Source organism: Carassius auratus, unplaced genomic scaffold, assembly GCF_003368295.1.
Source record: "Carassius auratus strain Wakin unplaced genomic scaffold, ASM336829v1 scaf_tig00020947, whole genome shotgun sequence".
NCBI classification, from domain to species: Eukaryota; Metazoa; Chordata; class Actinopteri; order Cypriniformes; family Cyprinidae; genus Carassius; species Carassius auratus.
Window position 1 is genome coordinate 1 of NW_020525072.1, and position 23,012 is coordinate 23,012.

General features: G+C 35.4%; 2 protein-coding genes and 1 pseudogene across 3 annotated transcripts; 2 read left to right on the forward strand and 1 right to left on the reverse strand.

Annotated features, from left to right (window-relative positions):
• The first annotated feature begins 1,118 nt into the window (after positions 1-1,118).
• On the forward strand, positions 1,119-8,467 carry LOC113076654 (guanylate-binding protein 1-like; annotated as a pseudogene).
• A 3,500-nt stretch (positions 8,468-11,967) lies between these two features.
• On the forward strand, positions 11,968-15,270 carry LOC113076653 (guanylate-binding protein 1-like). Its single transcript, XM_026249347.1, has 5 exons — positions 11,968-12,126; positions 12,703-12,812; positions 12,915-13,108; positions 13,760-14,002; positions 15,266-15,270. Exons 1-5 carry the CDS (start codon positions 11,968-11,970, stop codon positions 15,268-15,270), a joined length of 711 nt encoding a protein of 236 aa, XP_026105132.1.
• A 624-nt stretch (positions 15,271-15,894) lies between these two features.
• LOC113076655 (guanylate-binding protein 1-like) lies at positions 15,895-22,210 on the reverse strand. Of its 2 annotated transcripts, none has more exons than XM_026249349.1 (11): positions 21,902-22,210; positions 20,659-20,750; positions 20,447-20,574; positions 20,251-20,360; positions 18,488-18,690; positions 18,115-18,360; positions 17,863-18,011; positions 17,247-17,378; positions 16,799-17,011; positions 16,612-16,714; positions 15,895-16,442 (listed from the first exon to the last, which is right to left on the reverse strand). In XM_026249349.1, the coding sequence occupies exons 2-11, from the start codon at positions 20,684-20,686 to the stop codon at positions 16,048-16,050; spliced, it is 1,707 nt and encodes a 568-aa protein (XP_026105134.1). In that variant the 5' UTR covers positions 20,687-20,750; positions 21,902-22,210; the 3' UTR covers positions 15,895-16,047. The 2 variants fall into 2 exon arrangements, with proteins under 2 accessions (XP_026105134.1, XP_026105133.1); XM_026249348.1 differs by having other exon boundaries at positions 20,659-20,876; positions 21,902-22,207.
• Positions 22,211-23,012: the final 802 nt, after the last annotated feature.

The following is a 23,012-nucleotide window of genomic DNA, read 5'->3' on the forward strand; positions in this document are numbered from 1 at the left end:
TCTGTTTGCCTTCTGATGGTTCAGACTGAAGCTTGTGCATAATAAACTAAGGGGTTGTGGTGGTCAGATGCGTCTCAGATTGCCCTCCCAGAAAGTCGTTAAGTGGGGAGATTTCCTGGAAATCATGCTGCTGCAGAATTGACTTCGTGAACAAAAGTCAGCCAGGGGCGGTTCAAGGGTGAGTAGTTATCCCAGGCTTAGCCCAGAGACAGCAGGGCAGGGGCGTAGCCATCATTTCAGAAGTGATGGGGACAGAAATGTTAGCAGTAAAGTTGTGAAATATTTTTACTATTTCAAATAACTGCTTTCTATGTATATGTAATGAATATCAGTTCAAATGTAATTAATTGCTGTGATCAAAATGTTCCATGATCCTTCAGAAATCATTGTAATATGCTGATTTGCTGTTTAACAAACATTTTATATTTATTATTAACAATATTTAAAACTGTATAGGCTATATTTTAAAAAAACAGGAATCTTTGATGAAGGATCCAAACATCAGGATTTATGTGAAATAAAAATACAATATATATACATGTGTGTGTGTGTGTGTGTGTGTGTGTGTGTGTGTTATATTATTAATATCTATTTTTAAATAAATTATTGAAATTATTTTTTTAATCAAGAATGGCTTAAATTTATCAACATTTATGATAAAGATATTTATAATTTTACAAAGGTATTCTGTTTCGTATGAATGCTGTTCTTATAATAAAAATATTTTTCATTTAGTTATTTATGTTTACTTATTTGTTATTCTTGTTGGCTCTTTTGGTTGGTTGGTGGGATAGCATCACCGCGGGGAGATTTTGTTTATTATTTTTTTTATCCCCACAGGTAGACACTGTTTGATGTGCAGAAAGAAAACGCATTTGTTCTAATAGAAATTATTTTAATGGGCTCACGTGGTGCTTAAACTACCTCTTTTGGGTTATTTATAATTTTCGACACTGCTGAACACCCAGCAATTGTTCAGGCGGTTTATGTTAAGCGGGTGATTTCTGGGAAGCCTATGTAGCCATTAATCTCGAGCGAACCGAACCAGCTTATTTTCACTTTCACTCTTGCAAAAGACTCATGGAACAAAAAATAAATAATTTAAGACGGGAGGAGCCCTCGGACAATCGAGTTTGTTCGGTTCTGTATTTAATAACTGAATAGCCTTCGCTTTCTGCTGTTAAAACAAATCGCTTTGCTGACGGTGCGCCTGTCTTTATTCTTCAGTTTTATATATATACATACATACATTTCTCTCTCTGTGTGTGATTATGCAATTACTAGCTAATCATTATATTTGTTTGTTTTTTCTTTCGCAGAGTCATGGCGTGTGGAGGGCTTATGTCTGCTCCGGTGTGTCTCATTGAAATGATGAAAATGGGAAGCTGCATGTGAAGAAAGAGGGCAAAGAAATTCTAGATGGGATCCATGAGCCGGTGGTGGTGGTGTCTGTGGTGGGACTCTACCGTACGGGGAAGTCTTACATTATGAACCGCCTGGCGGGACAACAGTCCGGTGAGAGAAACTTCTGATACGATAACTGAATATGTGCAAAATGGTAACTTCACTAAAAGGAGATAATTTCGTTCATGTATACAATAAATATAATTTAATAATAAAGTAAAAGGTAAAATGTGAATAAAGGATCTATGCTCATTTTTTTATACTCATGGCATACTTGCCAAAGCAACAATAAAAAAAATAATAAGCTCACTACCATTATTATTCTCTTTAAAAGAAGAAGAAATAGAGAAAAAAATATTTCTATATTGAGAAAACATCAGGTTGTGTTAAAAAACACGCAGGAACCCGTATTATGTGGTTTGCATTTGACAAAAATAAAAAATTTAAATTACGTCACAGATAAGATATCATGGATTCGCTTTTCTTAGAAATAGTAGGCCTATAGGGCTCAGCATTAAGCTTTGACATGAGCTTGTCCTTTAGACAAGTAAATAAATCATTCTTTTTTTTTCTTTTTTTGGAACAAATGTAATTTATTCTGAAACTGTCTTGCCAGTGCTTTGTTTTAATCAGCATATTTTTGACATTTGCCGCTGATTCACTGATTCGTTCAAACGGCTGATTCATTCAATAAATAAAGATAGTAACAATTTTCCTAAATTGCTCACTGAATCATTAACTCATTAAATTAACTCATTTGAATCATTAACTCATTAATTTAGTAGCGAAAGAAGGCTGAATATTGTTTGGAGATGCGGGACTGTTCTGCCATGGCTTTGCTTACAACTATTTATGTGAGCGAAATGGAGCAAAAACTATCCATAATTAGTCTAAAATATAAGTCAGTTAATATTGCTTGTTTATTTAACTATAGTTGTATAAAATTAATATCACATTTGCAATCGAGCTGAAAGTTGGGAAAACATCACTTCTGGTCGTGTGATGTTCCATATATTATAGCATATTTATATATTTTTAATTAAGTACATGTTTATTATACTAAGTAAAATCACAACCTATCACAAAAGCTCAATGAATCTCCACCAGAAGTGACAGTGCAATGTAGCAGATTACAAATACAGTAACAATTTCTTACCAGTGTTTCATGAATAAGCTGGATCCTTCATGACTCTACCATGGGAAAGAAGAAATAGTTTACTGAAAAGTTCTTAAAAAGCATCATTTCATTTTATACAAATTCTTCAAACCAGTGGTTCTCAAACTTTTTATACCAAGTACCACTTCAGATATTGTAAGTACGACCATAATGACCAACATTAAATTTCAGCAGGATAGTAGGCCTAACTATTCATCTACAGCTCTGCAGTTTAAAATGAGGCAGTTTTATTCCTAATAAGAATATTTATTGTTGTCTGCCACTTTACCATTGTAAATACACAGTTTGAACATTAACACTGCACTGTGCTTACATACAGGTAAATGAAAAACTTAAATAAAATTATATTAAAATGGGTTGTGACAAAAGTTACATGACTGTATGGTACTTAAATAAAAAAAAAAAAAACCTTACTCAAAGATTAAATTAAAATGTATTAACATTAATTTATATTTAAGTTAGTTATTCCCCTGCATAAGGGACCTTGACACTTTGAGAACCACTGCTTTACCTAATTTATTTTTAAATAAATTTTCATTAATTCATTTAAATTGTACCAACATTTGCAATTATATATTTCAGAAAACACTTTGAGACTATTATAAGAATAAAAACATATATAACACACCTGGATTCATATAAGGAAAATGTGGACAAATCTCTAAAAGACAGACATTAACACATAACTTACCAGCAATACAACATCAGATGAGCATCTAACTTGAGCATCTGTGATAAAGCAATACAAAAATACACACACAGGTATTTATCTTCTGCAGGTTACATGTCCTTGAAGTGACCCATTTCTAAACTCTGGTAACAATATAACTCTTTTCAAAAGATAATAAAGATTCACTTACCTTATTTTACCAGGACCTCACAGAACTCATCTGACCCTTCTTGTGTCGACATTACAGTTTTTGCTCTCCACTGACACACCACAACTCAAATTCGCTCAAAAAAAAAAAAAAAAAAAAAAAAAAAAAACACTTTAATAGGCAAATTTTAAATAATTCAGGACAGACCAAGCAGTTACAACGAGCAGCAGCTCAAAATCAGCCGCCTCACTCACAGAAAGACACATATTTTCAAATTTAGAAAGGTGCAAACCGTTTCATTGTCCAGTTCCCTGAATGTAAATTCTCTTTCACTTGCCCTATCACAAAATACACTTGTCCTGGACAAGTGGACAAGCATTAATGTCGAGCCCTGGTACATGTTTTTTAAGAGAAAACTGACTTGAATTAAAAAAAAGATATTAAATTTCTTCAGTTCTGGATTGGTGTCTGGACTAAAAGATTTGTTTGTCATTTTGAACAACCTTATTTGTAATTGACTTGACTTGATAATGCGATTGTCTCAGGCTTTGCTCTTGGCAGCACTATTGAATCAAAGACCAAAGGCATCTGGATGTGGTGTGTCCCACACCCTAATAAAAAGGACACACTCTGGTGCTGCTGGACACAGAGGGACTTGGTGACGTGGATAAGGTGAGGAGGAATGAAACAAAGCATCCATAGCATTGTGATTTCTATAAAGCAATATAATCCACCATCAGTAGATGAGAGGCTTCACTGCACAGAATTATTAGGACTTTACATATCACTTCTAAACTGGATGGCCTTTGCTACTAAATCTAAATAAGTGGCCACTTACAGTGCTCACATACTTTTGATATTTCAGGGGAATGAGAAAAATGATACATGGATCTTCTGTCTGGCAGTTCTTCTCAGCAGTACTCTAGTGTACAACAGCTTAGGGGTCATTGACAACACGGCACTGGAAAAGCTGCAGTATCCTTCTCACACACATATATGACATATTCAGAGTTAATAGTTAACAAACACAGTTAATAAATGGCACCAGTGTTATTCCTCCTGAACAGTGCTGAATGTAGCTACGTTACAGAGCTGACGGAGAACATTCGTGTGAAGGCAGGAGTGAGTCAAGACGAGGACAGGTCAACAGATTTCATGCGTGTTTTTCCATCATTTGTCTGGGCTGTTCGTGACTTCACTTTGGAACTGAAAAGGGGGGATAAACTAATAACATCAGATGAGTATCTGGAGGGCTCATTGAAACTCAAACCAGGTGAGATAAAGTGTTGATATTAAACACATACAGGACATACTCTTTTACTAACAGGCATTAATGCCATCACAGATGATTTTTGTCTTTTTGAAAAACATCAGAAAGTCACTAGTCATAATTGCATATATGATTGTCTCTGAACAAGCTTTAAAAACATTACATCATTGGTTAGTTTGATTAGTTTGAAAAACTGAGTTGAGCCAATCCTGATAGATGGGTTGCTAAAAGAAAACAGCAGTGTTGAAAGTTCAAAACTGCCAATCAAACTACAAATGGCAAACTAAAACTTAAAATAGGATAGGGAAATGTATTATAACATTTCAAAAACAGCACCTTTAACAGTTTTAGGTATAACATAAAGTGTCCATTGCATGCAGTAAAATAGCACTTATAATGTATTCAATTATGAGTCTTTAATTATCTTATTTTAGGAAGCTCATCTCAGACTGAGCAGTACAACCTGCCTCGTCGTTGTTTGCGACAATTCTTTGCGGTCAGGAAGTGCTTTGTGTTCCCTCGGCCAGCTAGTACACAAAACATGAGAAGAATGGAGAAACTGACTGAGAAAGAACTGGATTCAGAGTTCCTTGAGCAGGCAAAAACCTTCTGTTGTTATATCTACAACAATGCAGAGCCAAAAACTGTCACTGGAGGCAAGACAGTTACAGGAACAGGTCTGTGCCTTCACAAAATCCCTTAAACAGATCAAATTCATGACAGTTGTGAATCTCTTTTGAGAGCCAATGATCCATGGGCTGTGTACCAAAACCATGCAATTGACTGAACTAAGTTGTGTTTCCTGACAGCTCTGGGTAATCTTGCTGAGGTTTACGTAGAGGCAATCCGCAGTGGTAAGGTTCCATGTCTGGAGAACGCAGTTGTGTCTCTGGCTAAGATCCAGAATGTCCGTGCAGTGGAAGAGGCCATGCAGTTGTACATGATCGAGATGCTCAACATGCCTCAGCTTCCTATGCGCCCGGAAGAGCTGTCTGACATCCACAAAATTGCAGAGAAGAAGGCCACTGAAGTCTTTATCACTATGTCCTTCAATGACAACGATCAGATGTACCATCAAGAGCTCATGGTATGTTACCTTCTGCATTCAGATCAAATAAAGTTAGGGAGAAACAGGAAAACAGTAACAAGCAGACATAAACATAGAAAGATCAACTTGAAACTATGAGTCCTAATTTGCATACTTGCTCTATACTCTAAAATGTACATATTACACAATCAGTATGTACTGACAATGGGAAAGAACTGTACGTACAAATACATTTAATTGCTTACTGATCTCAAATAACCCGTTGTCGTATTCTATTGGTGTTGTCAATTAAGAAGGAGTAGAAGGAATCTTCCTGGTTCAGTACAAGAGAAGCTCAATCAGCAACACCTCTGGCAAAATGTTGATTAGCATAGAAAATATTTTTAAGTTTTCATCAGTTATAGAAATAATAATATTAATAAATAAATAAATCATCAAAAATGTGGTCGATTAAGCTTAAATTGAACTGGACACTTTAATTTACAAAATGCTGTGAGCATTTCTCAATGCAAATCAAAAGAAAACCATCACAATCTCCTTTTCTTTAGCAAAATCTGCAGTATAATCTAAAAAATGCATGCACAAATACATATAAAAATATTGTGTGTATTTAGACATTTAGAAATTTCCATTAAATGTAACTGAATAATCAAATGGTTTACATTTACGTTTAAACATTTATGCATGTGTAGTTTTCATTTCATTTCATTAAATGTATTTAAATGCATGAACCTTTAAAATGTAGAAAATTGTACTACAGTTATTTATTATAGTGAATGTGCAATGGAGATTTAATCCATGTACAATATTCTGTCTTTATGATTAAAGTGTAAATGGATTTGCTCTCTCTCAAATTCTCATAGGGGAAGATTCATAATGAATATCAAGATATGTGCCAGCAGAATCATGAAGCATCTCGCAGTCAGTGTGAGGAAGTTCTGCTTGTGGTGTTTGATAAGCTGGAAAAAAGCATTTCTAATGGATCATACCTGAAACCTGGAGGAAACCAACAGTACAGAGACACGCTCACACAGCTAACCAGTGACTACAGAGCAAAAACACACTCACAAATAATGGTACATTTGAGACATGCATGCTTTTGCTCACGTTTAATTGTTGGTGGAAGGTCACAACACCACTGATAAACATCTTTAATGCTAACGTGATAACAGTAGTGAAACTGAAACATGAAAACCTTAACTCAATCCCAGGTTTGCATATCTATGTGCTGTTGTTATTTTCCTTGAAGCACAAAACTAAAAATTCTGAAGAATGTACATGTTACTTTGTATCCAGATAACAATTTGTAATTATCAGAGCTGTCAAACTTTTAAACATGAAGAGAAAAAAATAACAACAACACCATGAATGACTAATGAACTGATGTGCAATATTCCAAGTTGTCAGATGACATTCAATATGATATGGCTTCAGAAGATATTTAATAAAGTGCACAAGACATCTGGGCAACATTTATGGTACATACATTTTCATTTTGGAGCTTGGTTTGGTAACCACAAACACATTTTATGGAAAATAGCAACATCAACTTTCCTTATGAAAAAATTAACTCCAATTTGGTTTTTCACGACATGAGGGTGAATAAATTATTAACATTTTGATAAAAATGTTCTTCAAGTATGATCTGTTGCAATCACAACAAAACTCCCATTGATGTTTTAAATGATTAGAAATGTTTTTTTTTTCCCACAGAGTGAGATAGTGTTGAGTAAATATTTGAGAGCAAAGGAAGAGGCTGGGAAAATGATTCTACAAGCTGACCAATCTCTCAGTGCAGTGGAACAGGAGAAAGAGGGTACAATCAAAATCATCTGCACACATTTCTATCAATCAAGACTCTCAATGATACATACTGTAAGACAGTACATTGACTTAAATTAGAGCACGGAAGAGTAAACAACTGATTTATATACATTATTAATATACTGTTAAGAGCAGTAGCAGTAACTCAGGATTTTAAGTACTAAATACCTGGTTTGTGTATTGTGTAAACTTTCGCTTTTTCAATACAGCACAAAGACTAAAGAATGAGATCCTAGAGCAGCAAAAAAGAAGCACAGAGGAACAGAACCAATTACAGGAGCAGGCATTTAAAGACATGCAAAGAACCCATGATGAGCATGTGAATCAGCTCATTAGACAGATGGAGAAAGAACATGAGAGAATGAGGAGAGACAATGAACGAGTCCTGGATGCAAAACTGAAGGTAAAACAGGATACGTACTCTAATAAAAGTGTCAATTGTTCAATGCTGTGCTTAAAGGAGATGGATTCTGTAATACCAATGGAGACTGGACATGTAAGGCTTGTTTGAATTAATTGCAGAAATGTAATGCTAAAGGTTAGAGGAATATTCATTGTAATATGTTTTGGGAATATAAACGCTGTTTAGGGTCAAGATTAAGAATAGCCATTCTTAATTCAGTACATGTTTGTGTTTCAGGAACAGGGAGCTCTTCTACATCAAGGCTTTCAGCAGGACGCTTCCAGGATGCAGAGAGAAATTGAAAGCCTGAAAGCAGATATGAATAAACAGGAAACGTCCCAACGCTCCACACTCAGTAAGGTTGTGGATGGTATCGGCACTGCTGCAACTTTTTTGTTGCCGGGTTTTATTCCTAAAGCAGTTGGTCTTGGTATGTCCTGGCTTTCAAAACTGTTTTGAAAATGGATAAAGTATTGTGGCAAGCAGGGTAGGGCCAAGAGTCGTGGGAACTTAGCGGGGCCGGTGAAGCTAGAGCTAAAGAATATCACCTGCATGCCACACTCCAGACTCACAGAGGAGTGATGACAGTGTGTTCATTTATTAATTGAAGTTGTATGTTTAAATGTTCGCAGGTTCTCACCTCTTTCTTCCTGTAACAACGAACTTTGTTCCAGATATTTTATAAACTATGACAAAAGCTGTTATCAGAGTGACTGCTTTCTTCCATGAAATGTTAAGATGATTCACAAAATCCTTGAATTCTGATGCAAATCTTCCTGGGAACCTTCTAATTATGGATGAAATGTTATGCTGTTTGTTTTGACATCCATGTATGCTGAATCTGGTGACTGCAATTTTCTGTGAAATATAGTCAATTATTATTTTGATTTGTATCCTTGGCACTGCATAAACCTCTTGAACACGAAGAAGCTTGAATACAGAACACTCCTGTGTCATGTCTATTTCTTACCATGATTCCTGAATGAAGTAACTGAAAATGTTAATTTATGAAAAATATATACTTGATATTTTTAAGCAGCTTTAAAATATTTTCACTACTACTGAAAAACAAAAAATAACATAGGCTAATATGTATATCTGAATCAAGTTTTAGAAATGTTTTTTTTTTTTTTTTTTTTTTTTTTAATTCTAAAACCAATAGGAACTTCCCGAGAACACCTTATAAAAGTAGCCTTTTGGTTTTGCCTATAAATTTATGCAACCACTTCAGGAGAAGTGGACAAGATTTGCAGTATACTGTATGTGGCCATTTCTTGTATCCTGCCCTCTAAAAAAAGATGATTCTTTAAAGGTTCTTTACATGCAGTAATGGTTTTATTTAGAACCATAGCATTCTGAAGAACCCTTTCATGCTGAAATGGTTCTTTATGTTACAGTTTGGGGTACTTTATTCCTGTCCTTTTGTTTTTCAAATCTGTAACTATCAAAGCACCTCATTACTGATTTTCTGGAGTTCAGTGATCCAGCTACACAGACTCAACACACTCTCAACAGGTAAATGATTTCAATCCTATATTTAAATACTAAATTAACTTTAAAATTGTAACTTGTTTCTAAACAAACATGTCCTAATTATTTTTTGTTTGTTTTTGGTCACATAAAAGTGTGTGCAGCTCTGTTAAGCTGTGGAAACTTCTTTCTTATTCTCCACAGATGTATCACATCCTACTACCAGCTGCGAAAAATCCCCACTTAATCATACCAAAATTATAGAGTTAAAGGCATCATAGGGATTGTGATTGTTTCACTGAAACTTGGTCTTCATCACATCTATTTTTGTTCTTATTATGTTTTACTTCTTAATACGTTTACAATGTCAGTCATCATTCATGAATGTATTCAGTGAATAACTGTTGTTAAGAGCAAAAAAAAAAAAACATTCTTAAAATTAAAGAAAAGATCCTTGTAAAGAAAAAAGTAATTCAGAACATTTTTGGGACTACTGAGGAGAAAATCAAGGAAACATGAAGAGGGAATAGAAATGCATATTTGCACATAATACATGTCAGTGAGTTAATACGACACTACACATTAAATCGTGCAGTAATCATGTTTGTGACCGATATGTTAGACACGCTAATATCTCCGACAGTTAAAAATGCAATAACGCAAGAAATAAAAGCTTTAGGGTGTTGACAACTGCATTTCCTTAGTCTCGAAATGTCCCGTTCAAACAGCAATTTACTGTTCAGTAGCGTCTCGAATACTGTCTATAAAAACGTGCAAAGAGAGTTGAGCCCGCCAAAAAATGTACTTTGTTTCAATGTAATTTTTTACATTTTTTAAGTTTCAACCAAATCAAAAATATAGTTTGAGAAAATGTAATACCTTTAGCTGTAACAAATTACAAAGGTTTGTCCCAAAGTATAATTTTTTTCAGTGTAGAGATATGTATTCACGTCATTTTCTGCATCTCGCGCATGACACTGAATTTGCGTCACGCTCCGAACACAAGTGACGGAAACTGGTTCAGTGCAGTGATAGATCTAAAACCTTTAGATGATACACAGTTTATTTCTCCGTCGCAGTAACTTACACAGGGAAACCAGTCATGTAGCCTACTACAAGTTGTCCAGTTCACACACAGCGTGTGTTTTCTGAGAAAGCGGTTGTCAGTCCTGAAAATAGACGGGAAGACATTAACGTTTTTGGAAACTGAAAAAAAATAAAAATAATAATAATAATAATATATATATATATATATATATATATATATATATATATATATATATATATATATATATATATATAAGAAGCTAATGTGAGGGAGAGAGTAAAACAGGAAAAAAGTTATGCGTGTAATTTCAAAGTGAAGTCTTAGCTATATATAAAAAAGATTGTTTCTCTAAACATGCCACACATTTATTTTAATTATATTTAATATGTATTTAATAATTCTATTTTTTCTAGTAATCAAAAGAAGTGTTTCATTGCTGAAGAAATTGCAGACTTCACTCCTCAGGCACCTGTGAACACCAAGCAGTGCATTCAGTCCAAGAAAGTGGACATAATCTTTATTATATATAATAAATAAACTTCTCTGACTGGCAAGTAGCAGAGCCAATGAGAAAGTAAGTAAATGTCCGCATTGACCATTACACCATGTTATTTTCTGCAGTAACTGGGGGAATCTTAACTGAAGAGACATTCTGACCAACAGCAAGCTTTGGATCTGCTGAATGTGTAGCTATTTCTCAAACATTTTATTGCAGCCTTCACTGTTATTCTTCTGCATAGTGATGACTAGTGAAAAGTAGTTCTATTAATTTAGCCTACTTAAAAGTATTTACGTATCATCATTTACGTATATTTACATTTACGTTCATCATTTACGTATGTTTTCCCAAACCTCTGACATTTGTTTTTCTGCAGAACTCAAAAAAAGATACTTTTGAAGAATGCTGCTAATCAAAACCAACATGTTTGTTACACATTTACTTCAACAGCGTTTGTAGAGCTCCATGTAATTGCCTTTTAAGATGATTCTGTCTGAAGAAATATGAAGTAAACATCAGTAAATATATCCATATATCTCCGCGTATATGCATCTATGGTCTATAAATCCTTATTGACGCTGTTCAGTGAGTCTATGTGAACACAAATAAACTGCTGCTGATGTGACTGAATATGAATGAGTGGTGAATTTCTATTCAAAATGTGGCATAATACGGATTTATTATTTTGCACTCCTGACATAAACCACTAAATATCTGTCACTGCAACAATGTTTTATCAAAATATTGATCAAATATCGAAGCTAGAGTTTTTAAACTTCCAATTGATGCACAGTTTGTCAGACAGTGCAGACAGTCAAGACAGTGATGTTTAACGTGCTGTGAAAGTGAAACAATAATAAACTGGGGCCGTCGGCGATGTTTGCACGTAAAGGGGTTTTAATACAGTTAAAGTTCAGCAGTAATACAATAACTTGAAATTTTCAACAACTTAGTAGTATTGATAACAGAATCGATAAGTATCTGTAACGGTATCGGTATCGATAAAATGTACCCATCCCTACTTGGGCCTGCCTGTTTCATGTCTCTTGGCAGCACTATTGAATCAAAGACCAAAGGCATCTGGATGTGGTGTGTCCCTCACCCTAATAAAAAAGGACACACATTGGTGCTGCTGGACACAGAGGGACTTGGCGATGTGGATAAGGTGAGGAGGAAAAGTACACAGTATCCGTAGCAATGTTATCTCTATAGGAATGAAAATCTACCATCACCTTGTCTTGTGCTTTTACTTTCAATTAATTAATCACCAGGTGAGAAGACTCACTGCTCAAAATGATTTGGACTTTACATATTAGTTCTAAACTGAATGGCATTTTGCTTCTAAATGAAGTATTACACTCACTATTCTAATTCTATTCTTTAAAAAATCTAACTACCTTTCTAATCTTTTTGTATTCTATTTTCTTTTTATTTATTATGCAATTGTATATGTATGTATGTATGTGTGTGTTTATAGCTTGCTCTATTCTTTTATTTTTTTATTCTATCTGTTTTCTTTTTATTTATTATAGTTAAAATCCCATGCTACGTGTACTGTTTTAACCTAACTGAGACTTGTTATAGCACTTATATATCATTGCTCTTTTTGTTGTTTTTGATTGCTTCCACTGTCTTCATCTGTAAGTCGCTTTGGATAAAAGCGTCTGCTAAATGAATAAATGTAAATGTAAATGTAAATAAGTGGCCACTTACTGCAACTCACATACTTTTAATGTTTTAGGGGGATGAGAAACATGACACATGGATCTTCTGTCTGGCAGTTCTTCTCAGCAGTACTCTAGTGTACAACAGCTTAGGGGTCATTGACAACACGGCACTGGAAAAGCTGCAGTATCCTTCTCACACACATATAATGTTTTAAGAGTTAACACTTTATAAAAACAGTTCATAAATAGCAGCACAGTTATTCCTCCTGAACAGTGCTGAATGTAGTTACATTACAGAGCTGACGGAGAACATTCGTGTGAAGGCAGGAGTGAGTCAAGACGAGGATGTGTGTAAAGATTTCATGCATGTTTTTCCATCATTTGTCTGGGCTGTTCGTGACTTTACTTTGGAACTAATTAAAGCTGATAAACCAATAACATCAGACGAATATCTGGAAAGTGCACTGGAATTAAAACAAGGTGGGAAAAAAAGAGTTGACACTAAACATACAGTACAAAAATGCTATCACAGACAATCCTTTTGTTTTGGAATGTTAAAAAAACATTCAAATAAATTACGTAAAATTATATGAAGTTAGTCTAGTGAAACACTCATCATAATGCATACATATTAAGTAAAAAAATAAGTTTTCAAATTGTGACATCTTTCACAATATGGGAAATACTGAGCCAATGTTGCTATATAGGTTCCTGAAATGAAGTGCCAATCAACATACAATGGCCTACTAAAACTTGCCTCCGCACATTAAAATAGAATAGGAACAAATATTTTGACTGGGAATAACATTAAAGTGTCCATTGCATACAGTAAATTTGCACTCATAATGTCATGTGCACAGTTTACAACATATAATATAATCAATAAAATATAGTTTCAGTTCTTCATTATGAGTGAAACGATGGTATTAACCATACCATTACCAGTAACATATTAATACATATATTTTACCTTTAATATGCTTTGTGAGGTAACAGATTTATAAAATCAATAAGCCAAGTGAAGCTGTGATTTACAGTGTATCTTTTGTTTCGATGTTTATTTGTTTAACATTAACGGCTTATTGTGACTTACTTTAATATCTTATGATTCCATAATTATCTTATTTTTAGGTTATTCAAGTCAGATTGAAAGGAATAACCTGCCCCGTCGCTGTCTTCGCAATTTCTTTGCGGTGAGGAACTGCTTTGTTTTTCCTCGACCAGCTAGTACACAAAACATGAGAAGAATGGAGGAAGTGACCAAGAAAGAACTGGATTCAGAATTCCTTGAGCAGGCAAAAACCTTCTGTTGTTATATCTACAACAATGCAGAGCCAAAAACAGTCAATGGAGGCCGTATAATTACAGGAACAGGTGTGTGCCTAGAAAATCTCCTAAAGAGAAATAATTTATGGCAATTGTGAATCTCTGCTAAGAACCAATGATCAATGGACTGTGTATAAAAGAACAGACAATTGACGGATATGGAGAGATCAACTTGAAACGGTGTCCTAATTTGCATACTCGCACTATATACTAAATGTACTTATAATACACACTAAATCATATTAAACTGAACAATCTTATACATTTAGAATAAATGCAATGATTTAAAAGTAATTAATTAAAATAGTTTTAAAGTATGGCCCTTCAAAACTTAGAAAACTCAGTGCTGCACTAGTTTTTATCATAGTGAATATGTGCACAGATTCAAGTAATGGAGATTCAATCCATTTGCAATATTATGTCTTTATAACCAATAAAAGTATAAACAGTTTTGCTCTCTCTCGATGCTTCTCATGATTTAGGGGAAGATTCATGATGAATATCAAGATATGTGCCAGCAGAATTATCAAGCGTCTCTCATGCAGTGTGAGGAAGTTCTGCTTGTTGTGTTTGATAAGCTGGAAAAAAGCATTTCTGATGGATCATACCTGAAACCTGGAGGATACCAACAGTACAGAGACACGCTCACACAGCTAACCATTGACTACAGAACAAAAACACACTCACAAATAACGGTAGTTCACACACACATGCTTTTATTGTGGATAAAAATTTTCTGGAGGGTTACATAACAACACCGATCAACATCCATAATGCTCATAAAGATAACATGATAACAGATAACAGTCATGAAACTGAAACTCTTATTCACTCCAAAGTACTTCCAAATCTGTCTACTGTTGTTATTTATATGTGAATCACAAAATGAGAAATTCTGAAGAAATTCCATGATACTTGTTATCCAAATAATAGTTTGCAATGATTAGTGCTGTCAAGTATGAATAAAAGGCAAAAGAAACATAATGTAAGTAGTCCAGATAACGAATGGATGTGTTCTTATATTTCAAGTTATCTGATGATATGCTTCACAAACTATATTACAGAGATCATCTGGGCAACTTTTATGGTACTTTTGGAGCATGGCAGGCAGACATGATAATAATGAGCTGTTATTTAATGTAAAGTAGCAGCATCACATTCCTCTTTAACACTGTGGTTTGTTGCAATTTGATGGTAAATATATTATAATAAAATATATTTTATAATTTATATAAAAATATATTTTTGAGTACTGTTCAATTATGATTTGCTACAAGTTTTATTTGAGTATTGTGGTACTCTGTGCTTCAGTTTAGCGAACAGACCAAATGTTCTTAAACTGAATTAGAGTGTATTCACTTTTTGTTTTTAGTTTGCTTGTAATCAGATGGAAGAAACTCTATGCTGTTTATTGTGACACCCCTATATGCTGAATGTAATGAATACAGTTTTCTGTGAAATATGAGTGTTTCTTGATTCAGGGTGATTGTGTCTTGTACAAACAGTACATTATTAACAGGTTAGTTAATGGGAGAATAGAAACCTGCACTTATTTCTCAATTCAGGGGAAAAGTACTGGCTGTGTGTATTATGCATGCATTTGCTAATATATTCTTACTCCTTATCTATGGTGAATACATCACTGGTTGGTGATGTCGTTGTGGTTACTTTCATCTGTGAACATTCCTTACCTACTAGCCCATGACTTATATATGGCAATGTTTGCCGAACAATAAAACTTATGTTTATGAGTTCAATCCAGCCCAGTTTAGTTTCTCATCCAATAGTCTCTATGTCCGAAATCAAATACTTCCCTGATATATAGTATGCAAAAGAAAACCACACACGGCATAGTATGTCAGAATTCATGGCATTTGAAAAACAGTAGGTGAAAAATACCCGAATGAACTACTAATTCCGGCAAAGAACCCAAACTCCCATCATCAGCAACACAGGATATACTTTTATTACACAGTACTGTATACAGTACATTAAGTATGTGAATTAGAACATTACTCGTTAACAAATAAATACAGTACAACTAAATCAAAACCTATTTTGTAATGTAACAATGATTTGCATGGAAAGGGTAATTATATTCTTTTGAGTCCTTTCATCAGCACTTTATAATTAAGGATAGCTGGAAGGATTTCTGCCAAAGTTCCTAAAATTGGCATCACAACTTCCTTCATTAAACCACCAGAACTTTCCTTTTCTTTTTTTAGATTGGCTATCTCTTCATTCAGGAGATCAGCTTTCTCGCTAAAGCCTTTCTTTAGCATCTCCTCCCGCTCCTTCAGTTTGCTTTCAATGGCTCTGTCCATCTCCTGCTTCTGCTGCTCCAGCTCCTTGTTGAACTTCTCCTGCATCTGCCTCATTTGGTCCTGCTGCCGCTCTTTCTCTGCCTGCAACATTCGCTCACTCTCCATGCGTTTCTCCTCTTGCTCTTTATACTTCTGTTCCAGCAGAGCATTCTTTTCTTTTTCCTCTGTCAGTCAAGATAGAAAATAAGAAAGAAATATTTGAAATATGATGAACTCTAAGATGCCTTAGAAATGCTCTTGAGTATCAGTTTGGGCTTTTGGGTCCATTAAATTGCTCCAGGGTTGAAATCGTGTTATGAATTACAAATATTCATTAGGTTGGTAAAGATTTACCTTGAAACATTCTGTCATTTTCAGTGAGTTTTGTATCTGTGTAGAGGATGCTGTTTGCTTCTGTTCCTCGCTCATTCAGAAACTCATTCAGAACGGCCTCAGCCTGCACATAAACAGACATATATTAGAGAATATACCTTCATCTATATTCAAAGAACAATTGCACAGATACACTTTTTGTCCTCACCAATACACCTTTATTGGGTTCTCTGCGGTACTGTTCAACAATGGTGTCTCTGTCTCTGCAGTAGAGCTCATATCCTCCAGATTGACTGTACTTCCCCTCCTGCAGCCATTTATTCATGTCAGAGAACAGATTCTTCAGCAGATCTCTGCACTTTTTCTCTGATGCCATCTCATTCTCCTGCAGCAAACCTACATAGTACTCATCTATAGCTTCCTAAACATACAAAAACACATGCATCACATATATATGCTGGAAAAAGTATGATATACTATCATAGCTGAGTTACGGTTTAAGGAATGACCATATGTGCACCACTTCACACATAATTTGCGATATTTAAATACTTCAGCTAACTATTATTTAAAATAATGCACAATGAAACAAGGCATATTTAAGAATATGTTCAAACAACAGCTGCATTATTGTGAGATGTGCATTTGAAACTTGCCTTGAGTTTTTTCAAGTATTCTCCTTTTTCATCTTTAAAGGAGAGTTTCATAAACTCAGAGGTGGCCAGACTGCTAAACTTCTGGTGCTCTGAGGTAATATCCTCCACACTTACTGGGAACTTGTTCTTCATCTGGAAAGAGCAGCATGTTTGAATGGCTTGTTGCCATTTCAAAACATGAATAACTTTGTGTATCAAAGGCACAGCTTTATTTATTGGCTGAAAATTTCCATATCAGCAAAAACTAAATCAAAACAGAAGCAAACAGATCAATGGAAGAATTCTCAAACAGGAGCTTAATAAAAAAGATTGATCATGAAAATAGAGAAAAAGCCGGCACATCTGGGGTCCAAAAATACAAAAATATAATAACAGACTAACACAAGACATTTTTCATGTTGAATATTATCATAGTAAATGGTTAACAGATGATGCTCTAAAACTAATCTCTGCCCAAGTGATCTGTATACTTCTTTATTAATCAAGTAATGTCAAGTTGCTTCCTAATTACACTTACTTTCAACTAAAAACCCCATAAAAGCCAAATTTAGATAAGTAAAGCCCAGTCTGATGAGTAACTGCACTGAGTGAATTAATAAGATAATGTGTGTCATACCTTTTCCATCCCAGTCTGATATGTTTTCAAAGCTTCTTGAACAGCTGTTTGGTTCTCTAGATTTGCAAGAGTAACAACAGCATTGTCCAGACAGGGCACCTTACCACTGTTGATTGTGTCTACATAAATCTTAACCAGATGTCCGAGCACTGACAACACACACAAACACATAAACAGATTTACCTTTCAATTCTAAAAGCTCATGGGTCTGAACACTGAATTTTCTTCATATTTAACTAGTAAAACACTCACATTTGCCAGTAACTCTGTGTCCTCCTTTCACTGTTTTCACGACACTATTGTGAAAAATGTGGTCACAGAAACGACCCGTGACCTCCAGAAAATCGGGTACAAGGTCCCGCTCTTGCAAGCTTTCTAAACGTGTCATGTTTTCAGGTGAGGCTGGAGAAGGGAACACGAAACACTTCCTGGGGGACGGGAAATAGTTTCGGATGCATTGACGAGGCAGGTTGTAGTCGCTGACTTTCTTGCTCATACCTTTTAAGAGAAAATAGCAAATGTTCACCAAAATGCACTAATAAATATTTTCTTTTGTCAGTATTCAGTCACTGTTTTGTTTACATATATTTCAAATTCTAGCTATGTTTATGTCTCTCTTAAATACCTTTTTTGAGCTGGAGGGCAAATTCAAGATACTCGTCCTCAGTCACTCTATTTCCTTCAATTACCAATTCCAAGGTGAAATCTCTCACGACCCAGGTGAATGATGGGAAAAACTGCACAAACTTAAAATCCTCTTCCTCCTCCTCCTCATCTGCTACTTCTGTTGATCTGATCTTTATATTCTCAGCGAGCTCAGCAACATAGCTGCAGCACATTAAGAAATAACAGCATCTTTTGAAGTGTATGTTTGTATACAGTGCCCTCCATAAGTACTTAAACAGTAAAGACAAAATTGTTCTGTTTTCTGTGAGTCAAGAAATCTGTAAATGTGATTAAAAGATTAATATTACATGTATGAGACATGTATGTCACATTTTATTATTGGGTGATTCAACACAAAGATGTTTTACCAGCTAAGAAGATCAGCACTTTTAGAGCTCATCTCCCTTTCTGATGTGAGCATACCTTTTGGAACAATTGCCTCACAGGTCTTTCTAAGTGTTCATCTGTGTCAGATATTAAAATATAACTGTGTCTTATCAGTTATATCCATTGCTTCTGCATTCTAAGCCTTCTGCATTCAATGATGACACACACAAACCAGGATAAAGACGAGGAAGCTGACTCTGAAAGAAAAGCAAGCAATTTGGGATGCTAAAAGATGAGGAAAAACAACAGTAGTTGATGACAGGCAAATTGTAAAAGCTGTGAAAATTAACCCTAAAATACATGTCTGTAAAATCACCAATAACCTCCAGAAAGCTGGGGTGATGCTCTGTCATTTATCTACACAGCAAGATGCAAACCTCTGATCATCAGCACCAAAAAATATAAAGGCAAGATTATTCACAAATGTGAGCCAGTAGAGTTATGGAACTGAGTTGATGGACCGACGAGACAAAGATTAACCTTTATCTGTAAAGCAAAAGTGTGGAGAAAAAAAAGTGAATAGCAAATGATCCTAAGCATACAACCTCATCTGTAAAGCTTGGTGTAGGTGGGGTCATGGCATGGGCATGCATGGCTGTCTCTAGAACAGGAATCTTAATTTTAATTATGACTTTTTGTATGATGGTAGTAGCAGAATTAATTTGGAAGGGTACAAAATCATCTTGGCTACCTATATTCAAGAAAATGCCACCAAAACTCATTTGAAAGCACTTCATATTGGATCAGGACAATGACGCAAAACACTTTGCCAGTTCAGTCAAGGACTTTATCAGGGCAAAGAAATGAAAAGTCTTAGATTGCCCAAATAAATCTCCAGATTTAAATCCAATTGAACATTAATTTCACCAGCTGAAGAGGAGACTAAAGACAGGAACTCCCCAAAACAAGCAACAGTTGGAATTGGCTGCATTAAAGGCTGGGGAAAAGCATTTCAAAGAATAAGACCAAGAGTCTGGTGAGGTCTATGGGTTGCAGACTCACTGCTCTGATTGCATGCAAGGGATCTGCAACTAAATATTAGCTTTTAATCTTTTACATCTGCCTGATTATTATTGAACTGTTCCAATATTTATGCTCACATCAAATAGTGCGATGACCTCTAAAAGTGCTGAACTTTTTATTTGGTAAAACATGTATATGTCGAAAGACCTAATAATAAAATGTGACATTTGCAGTTTTGTCACATATTCATCTTTTTATCATATTTGCAAATGTCTTGACTCCACAGCAGAGAAAGTGATTTTGTCTTTACTGTTCCAATACTTATGGACTGCACTGTATGTGAAAGAGGAAGTGGTTTGTGTGGCAGGATACTGCAGCTTCTCCACTGCAGTGTTATCGATGGTGCCACGGCTGTTGTACACCAATGTGCTGCTGAGCAGAACAGCCAGACAGAAGATCCAGCTGTCATTCTTAGAGTCTCCCTGAAACACAGAGTGTCTTCAGATCTATTCATCCACAAAATATATCAACAAGACTATTACTTCTACAGCTTTATTCTTGTCCTCACTTTGGCCACGTCCCCAAGTCCCTCTGTATCCAGCAGTACCAGAGTGTGTCCTTCTTTATAGGGGTGTGGGACACACCACATCCAGATGCCTTTGGTCTTCGACTCAATAGTATTGCCAAGATCAAAGCCTGCATGAGACAACCATCTTTTTATTATTATAATTAGCATGTAGCTGATATGTATTAAGATGATATTTCTCGACGTTCTCACACCTGACTGTTGTCCCGCCAGGCGGTTCATAAGATAGGACTTCCCCGTACGATAGAGTCCCACCACAGACACCACCACCACCGGCTCATGGATCCTACACAGGAACTGAATGGCATCCTTACAGGTGCTGAGTGATCCGTTCACATTCTCCACCAAACATATTGGCGAAGGCATTAATCTGGCTTTAGACATGCTAGCTCTTTGTAGCTCTTCCTGTTTGCTAAAGGAAAAATCAACTATATGGTTACTGCAAATAGAATATGTAAAAAAATATATATGAACAAAAAAAGTCTAGTCAAGTCTTTATTTCTGTTTGGATTATGTTTTGGATGTTTTGGATTTCACTTCTATAAATAAACTGCACTTGGGTTCTCACTACGCTCCCCTTCAGTGGAATCATTACAAACACCTCTGACTGGCCACTGCGGTCAATTAATCTGAATTCACTTGCTGTTCAAACACTGGATTTTTTTTTAACAGAGTTTTGCATACACGCAAGTCCTCTCATTGTAACATACACAAAGTAAAGAGACTCATTGTGCATGCAGTTGAAGATGAAGTTGAGCTTCAATACACAAAACTTGTTGAAATCGATGATGAAGTGGAAGTTAGTTACAGCTGTTTAGAAGATTATAAAGGAAGCAAACTTTAGGCTACATATAATTTATTCAGAATTTTGTAATAAATTCTAAAAGTAAAAATAAAAGTTTGTTTTTTTTTCAGCTGCTATGAGAGACCAATTGGAAGGACAACTAATTGCTTTCTTAGTGGTTGAAAAGTTAAAGCCTGAATTGATATTGTTAAAAACACGATTTACCCATGAGACTGGTGACGTTAACAATGTCTAGCCAGTAAGACCAAGAAGGTCCTGCAGGAGTGCAGACAGGGAGTGGCCTCAGCATAGCATCGCCTTTGTCAACAACATCATGCGATTCAGATGCACAACAGAATGGCACAACAAACATCCTGAGATTGAATGTGTTACTGTTAGGTTTACCCGGGTCCATAAATTTCAGAGTAAGCACACTCTTTCAGAAAGGGTACTCACATAATTAGAGTGTGTAATTCAAAGTTAAAATAAACCTTAAATACTAATTAAATGGGAATATAATTAGGCTACCTATACAAGTCCTTAAAAACCAGACTGTAAACAAAATGTATATTTGATTTGAAAACATTGAATGGATGCCCTACATTTATTTTTCAATAAATACCAAAGAAATTAATAAAATAAAGTTCACTTACGTAACCCTAAATTTAAAATGTATCGACTTTAGAGTAGGTACAGATGGTCACAAGGCTCTCTCTCTCTCTCTCTCTCTCTCTCTCTCTCTCGCGATGCTTCTCGGTGTGCACTGAACGGAATCTCAAGTCTTATTAACCACAACGATGAGGTTGTTTTTTTAGCATAGGCTTGATGGTAAACGATCGATTTCAGTGACCGATCCGAGCCTGTGTAGTTTCCCTTTTAGTTTCACTTTCGTGTAAGCACCGCATATGGCAAGCCTTTGTAACATTTAATCTATAAGCTGTACTAGTATATTTTTCCATGTTACTAGTACTTATTTTTAAGACACTAGTATCTTTTCCATTAAGTACTAGTACTTATTCTTTAGGTACTAGCAGGGGCGGACTGGCCATTGTTATGCAACTGCGAATTAATTGAAGGTCTTATGAATCTACGAATCAGGCGATCGCGGAGTGATATGAACCCACCACATGACCAAACATCAGCGAAACACTGCCTAATTGGCTATATCCAGAGGCAGGCTTTATCTTAGAAAATCGCGCAAAAAATGGAGCGCAAAGGGGGAGCAGAGAGGGAAAGGAGAAAAGCCCTGACCACAGACGCAGCAAGTTGCTGCAAAATCCCAGCCATTTTCGCCAGTAAGGGAGCAGATCGGTCAGAATACATTTATATTTACTATGGTTCACTGAAAAAAACGAACTGTTCAGTTCACCACACACGGTTCGACGCGCTGGGACCGCTGTCCAACTTAAATCTCACAAAGCATCTGTAATATGGTTTAAATAAATAACACATAAAACAAACAGGGTTCAGATAATATATGTTTCTGTTGATGCATCCGCATTTTGGATTCCCAGACATTACAACAACAGCGATGAAAAAAACCTCTACAAATCATTCACTCTTGTTCAATACTAGTATGAACACTGGATCAGTACATTCTCTTAAAGTGACAGTCTTTATATTAATCGAACAGCAACAACCGAGAAATCAATCCCTGCTCTTGATTAAAAAGCTTTTTTTTTACTTAAAGAATAATCTTTAAATTATAGTCCAAAATGCAATGCTGTTTTACATTTGATTACTTTAATTTCTGTACCTAAAAAA

Excerpts from the sequence above, each read along its gene's own strand:
- LOC113076653 (XM_026249347.1), top strand. The coding sequence starts at position 11,968 with ATGTACCCATCCCTACTTGGGCCTGCCTGTTTCATGTCTCTTGGCAGC. Across the intron at positions 12,127-12,702 it reads GACTTGGCGATGTGGATAAG|GGGGATGAGAAACATGACAC; the intron begins GTGAGGAGGAAA and ends TTAATGTTTTAG. Across the intron at positions 13,109-13,759 it reads TGCACTGGAATTAAAACAAG|GTTATTCAAGTCAGATTGAA; the intron begins GTGGGAAAAAAA and ends TCTTATTTTTAG.
- LOC113076655 (XM_026249348.1), bottom strand. The coding sequence starts at position 20,848 with ATGTCTAAAGCCAGATTAATGCCTTCGCCAATATGTTTGGTGGAGAAT. Across the intron at positions 20,361-20,446 it reads GACTTGGGGACGTGGCCAAA|GGAGACTCTAAGAATGACAG; the intron begins GTGAGGACAAGA and ends TCTGTGTTTCAG. Across the intron at positions 18,691-20,250 it reads ACTGCAGTGGAGAAGCTGCA|CTATGTTGCTGAGCTCGCTG; the intron begins GTATCCTGCCAC and ends AATGTGCTGCAG.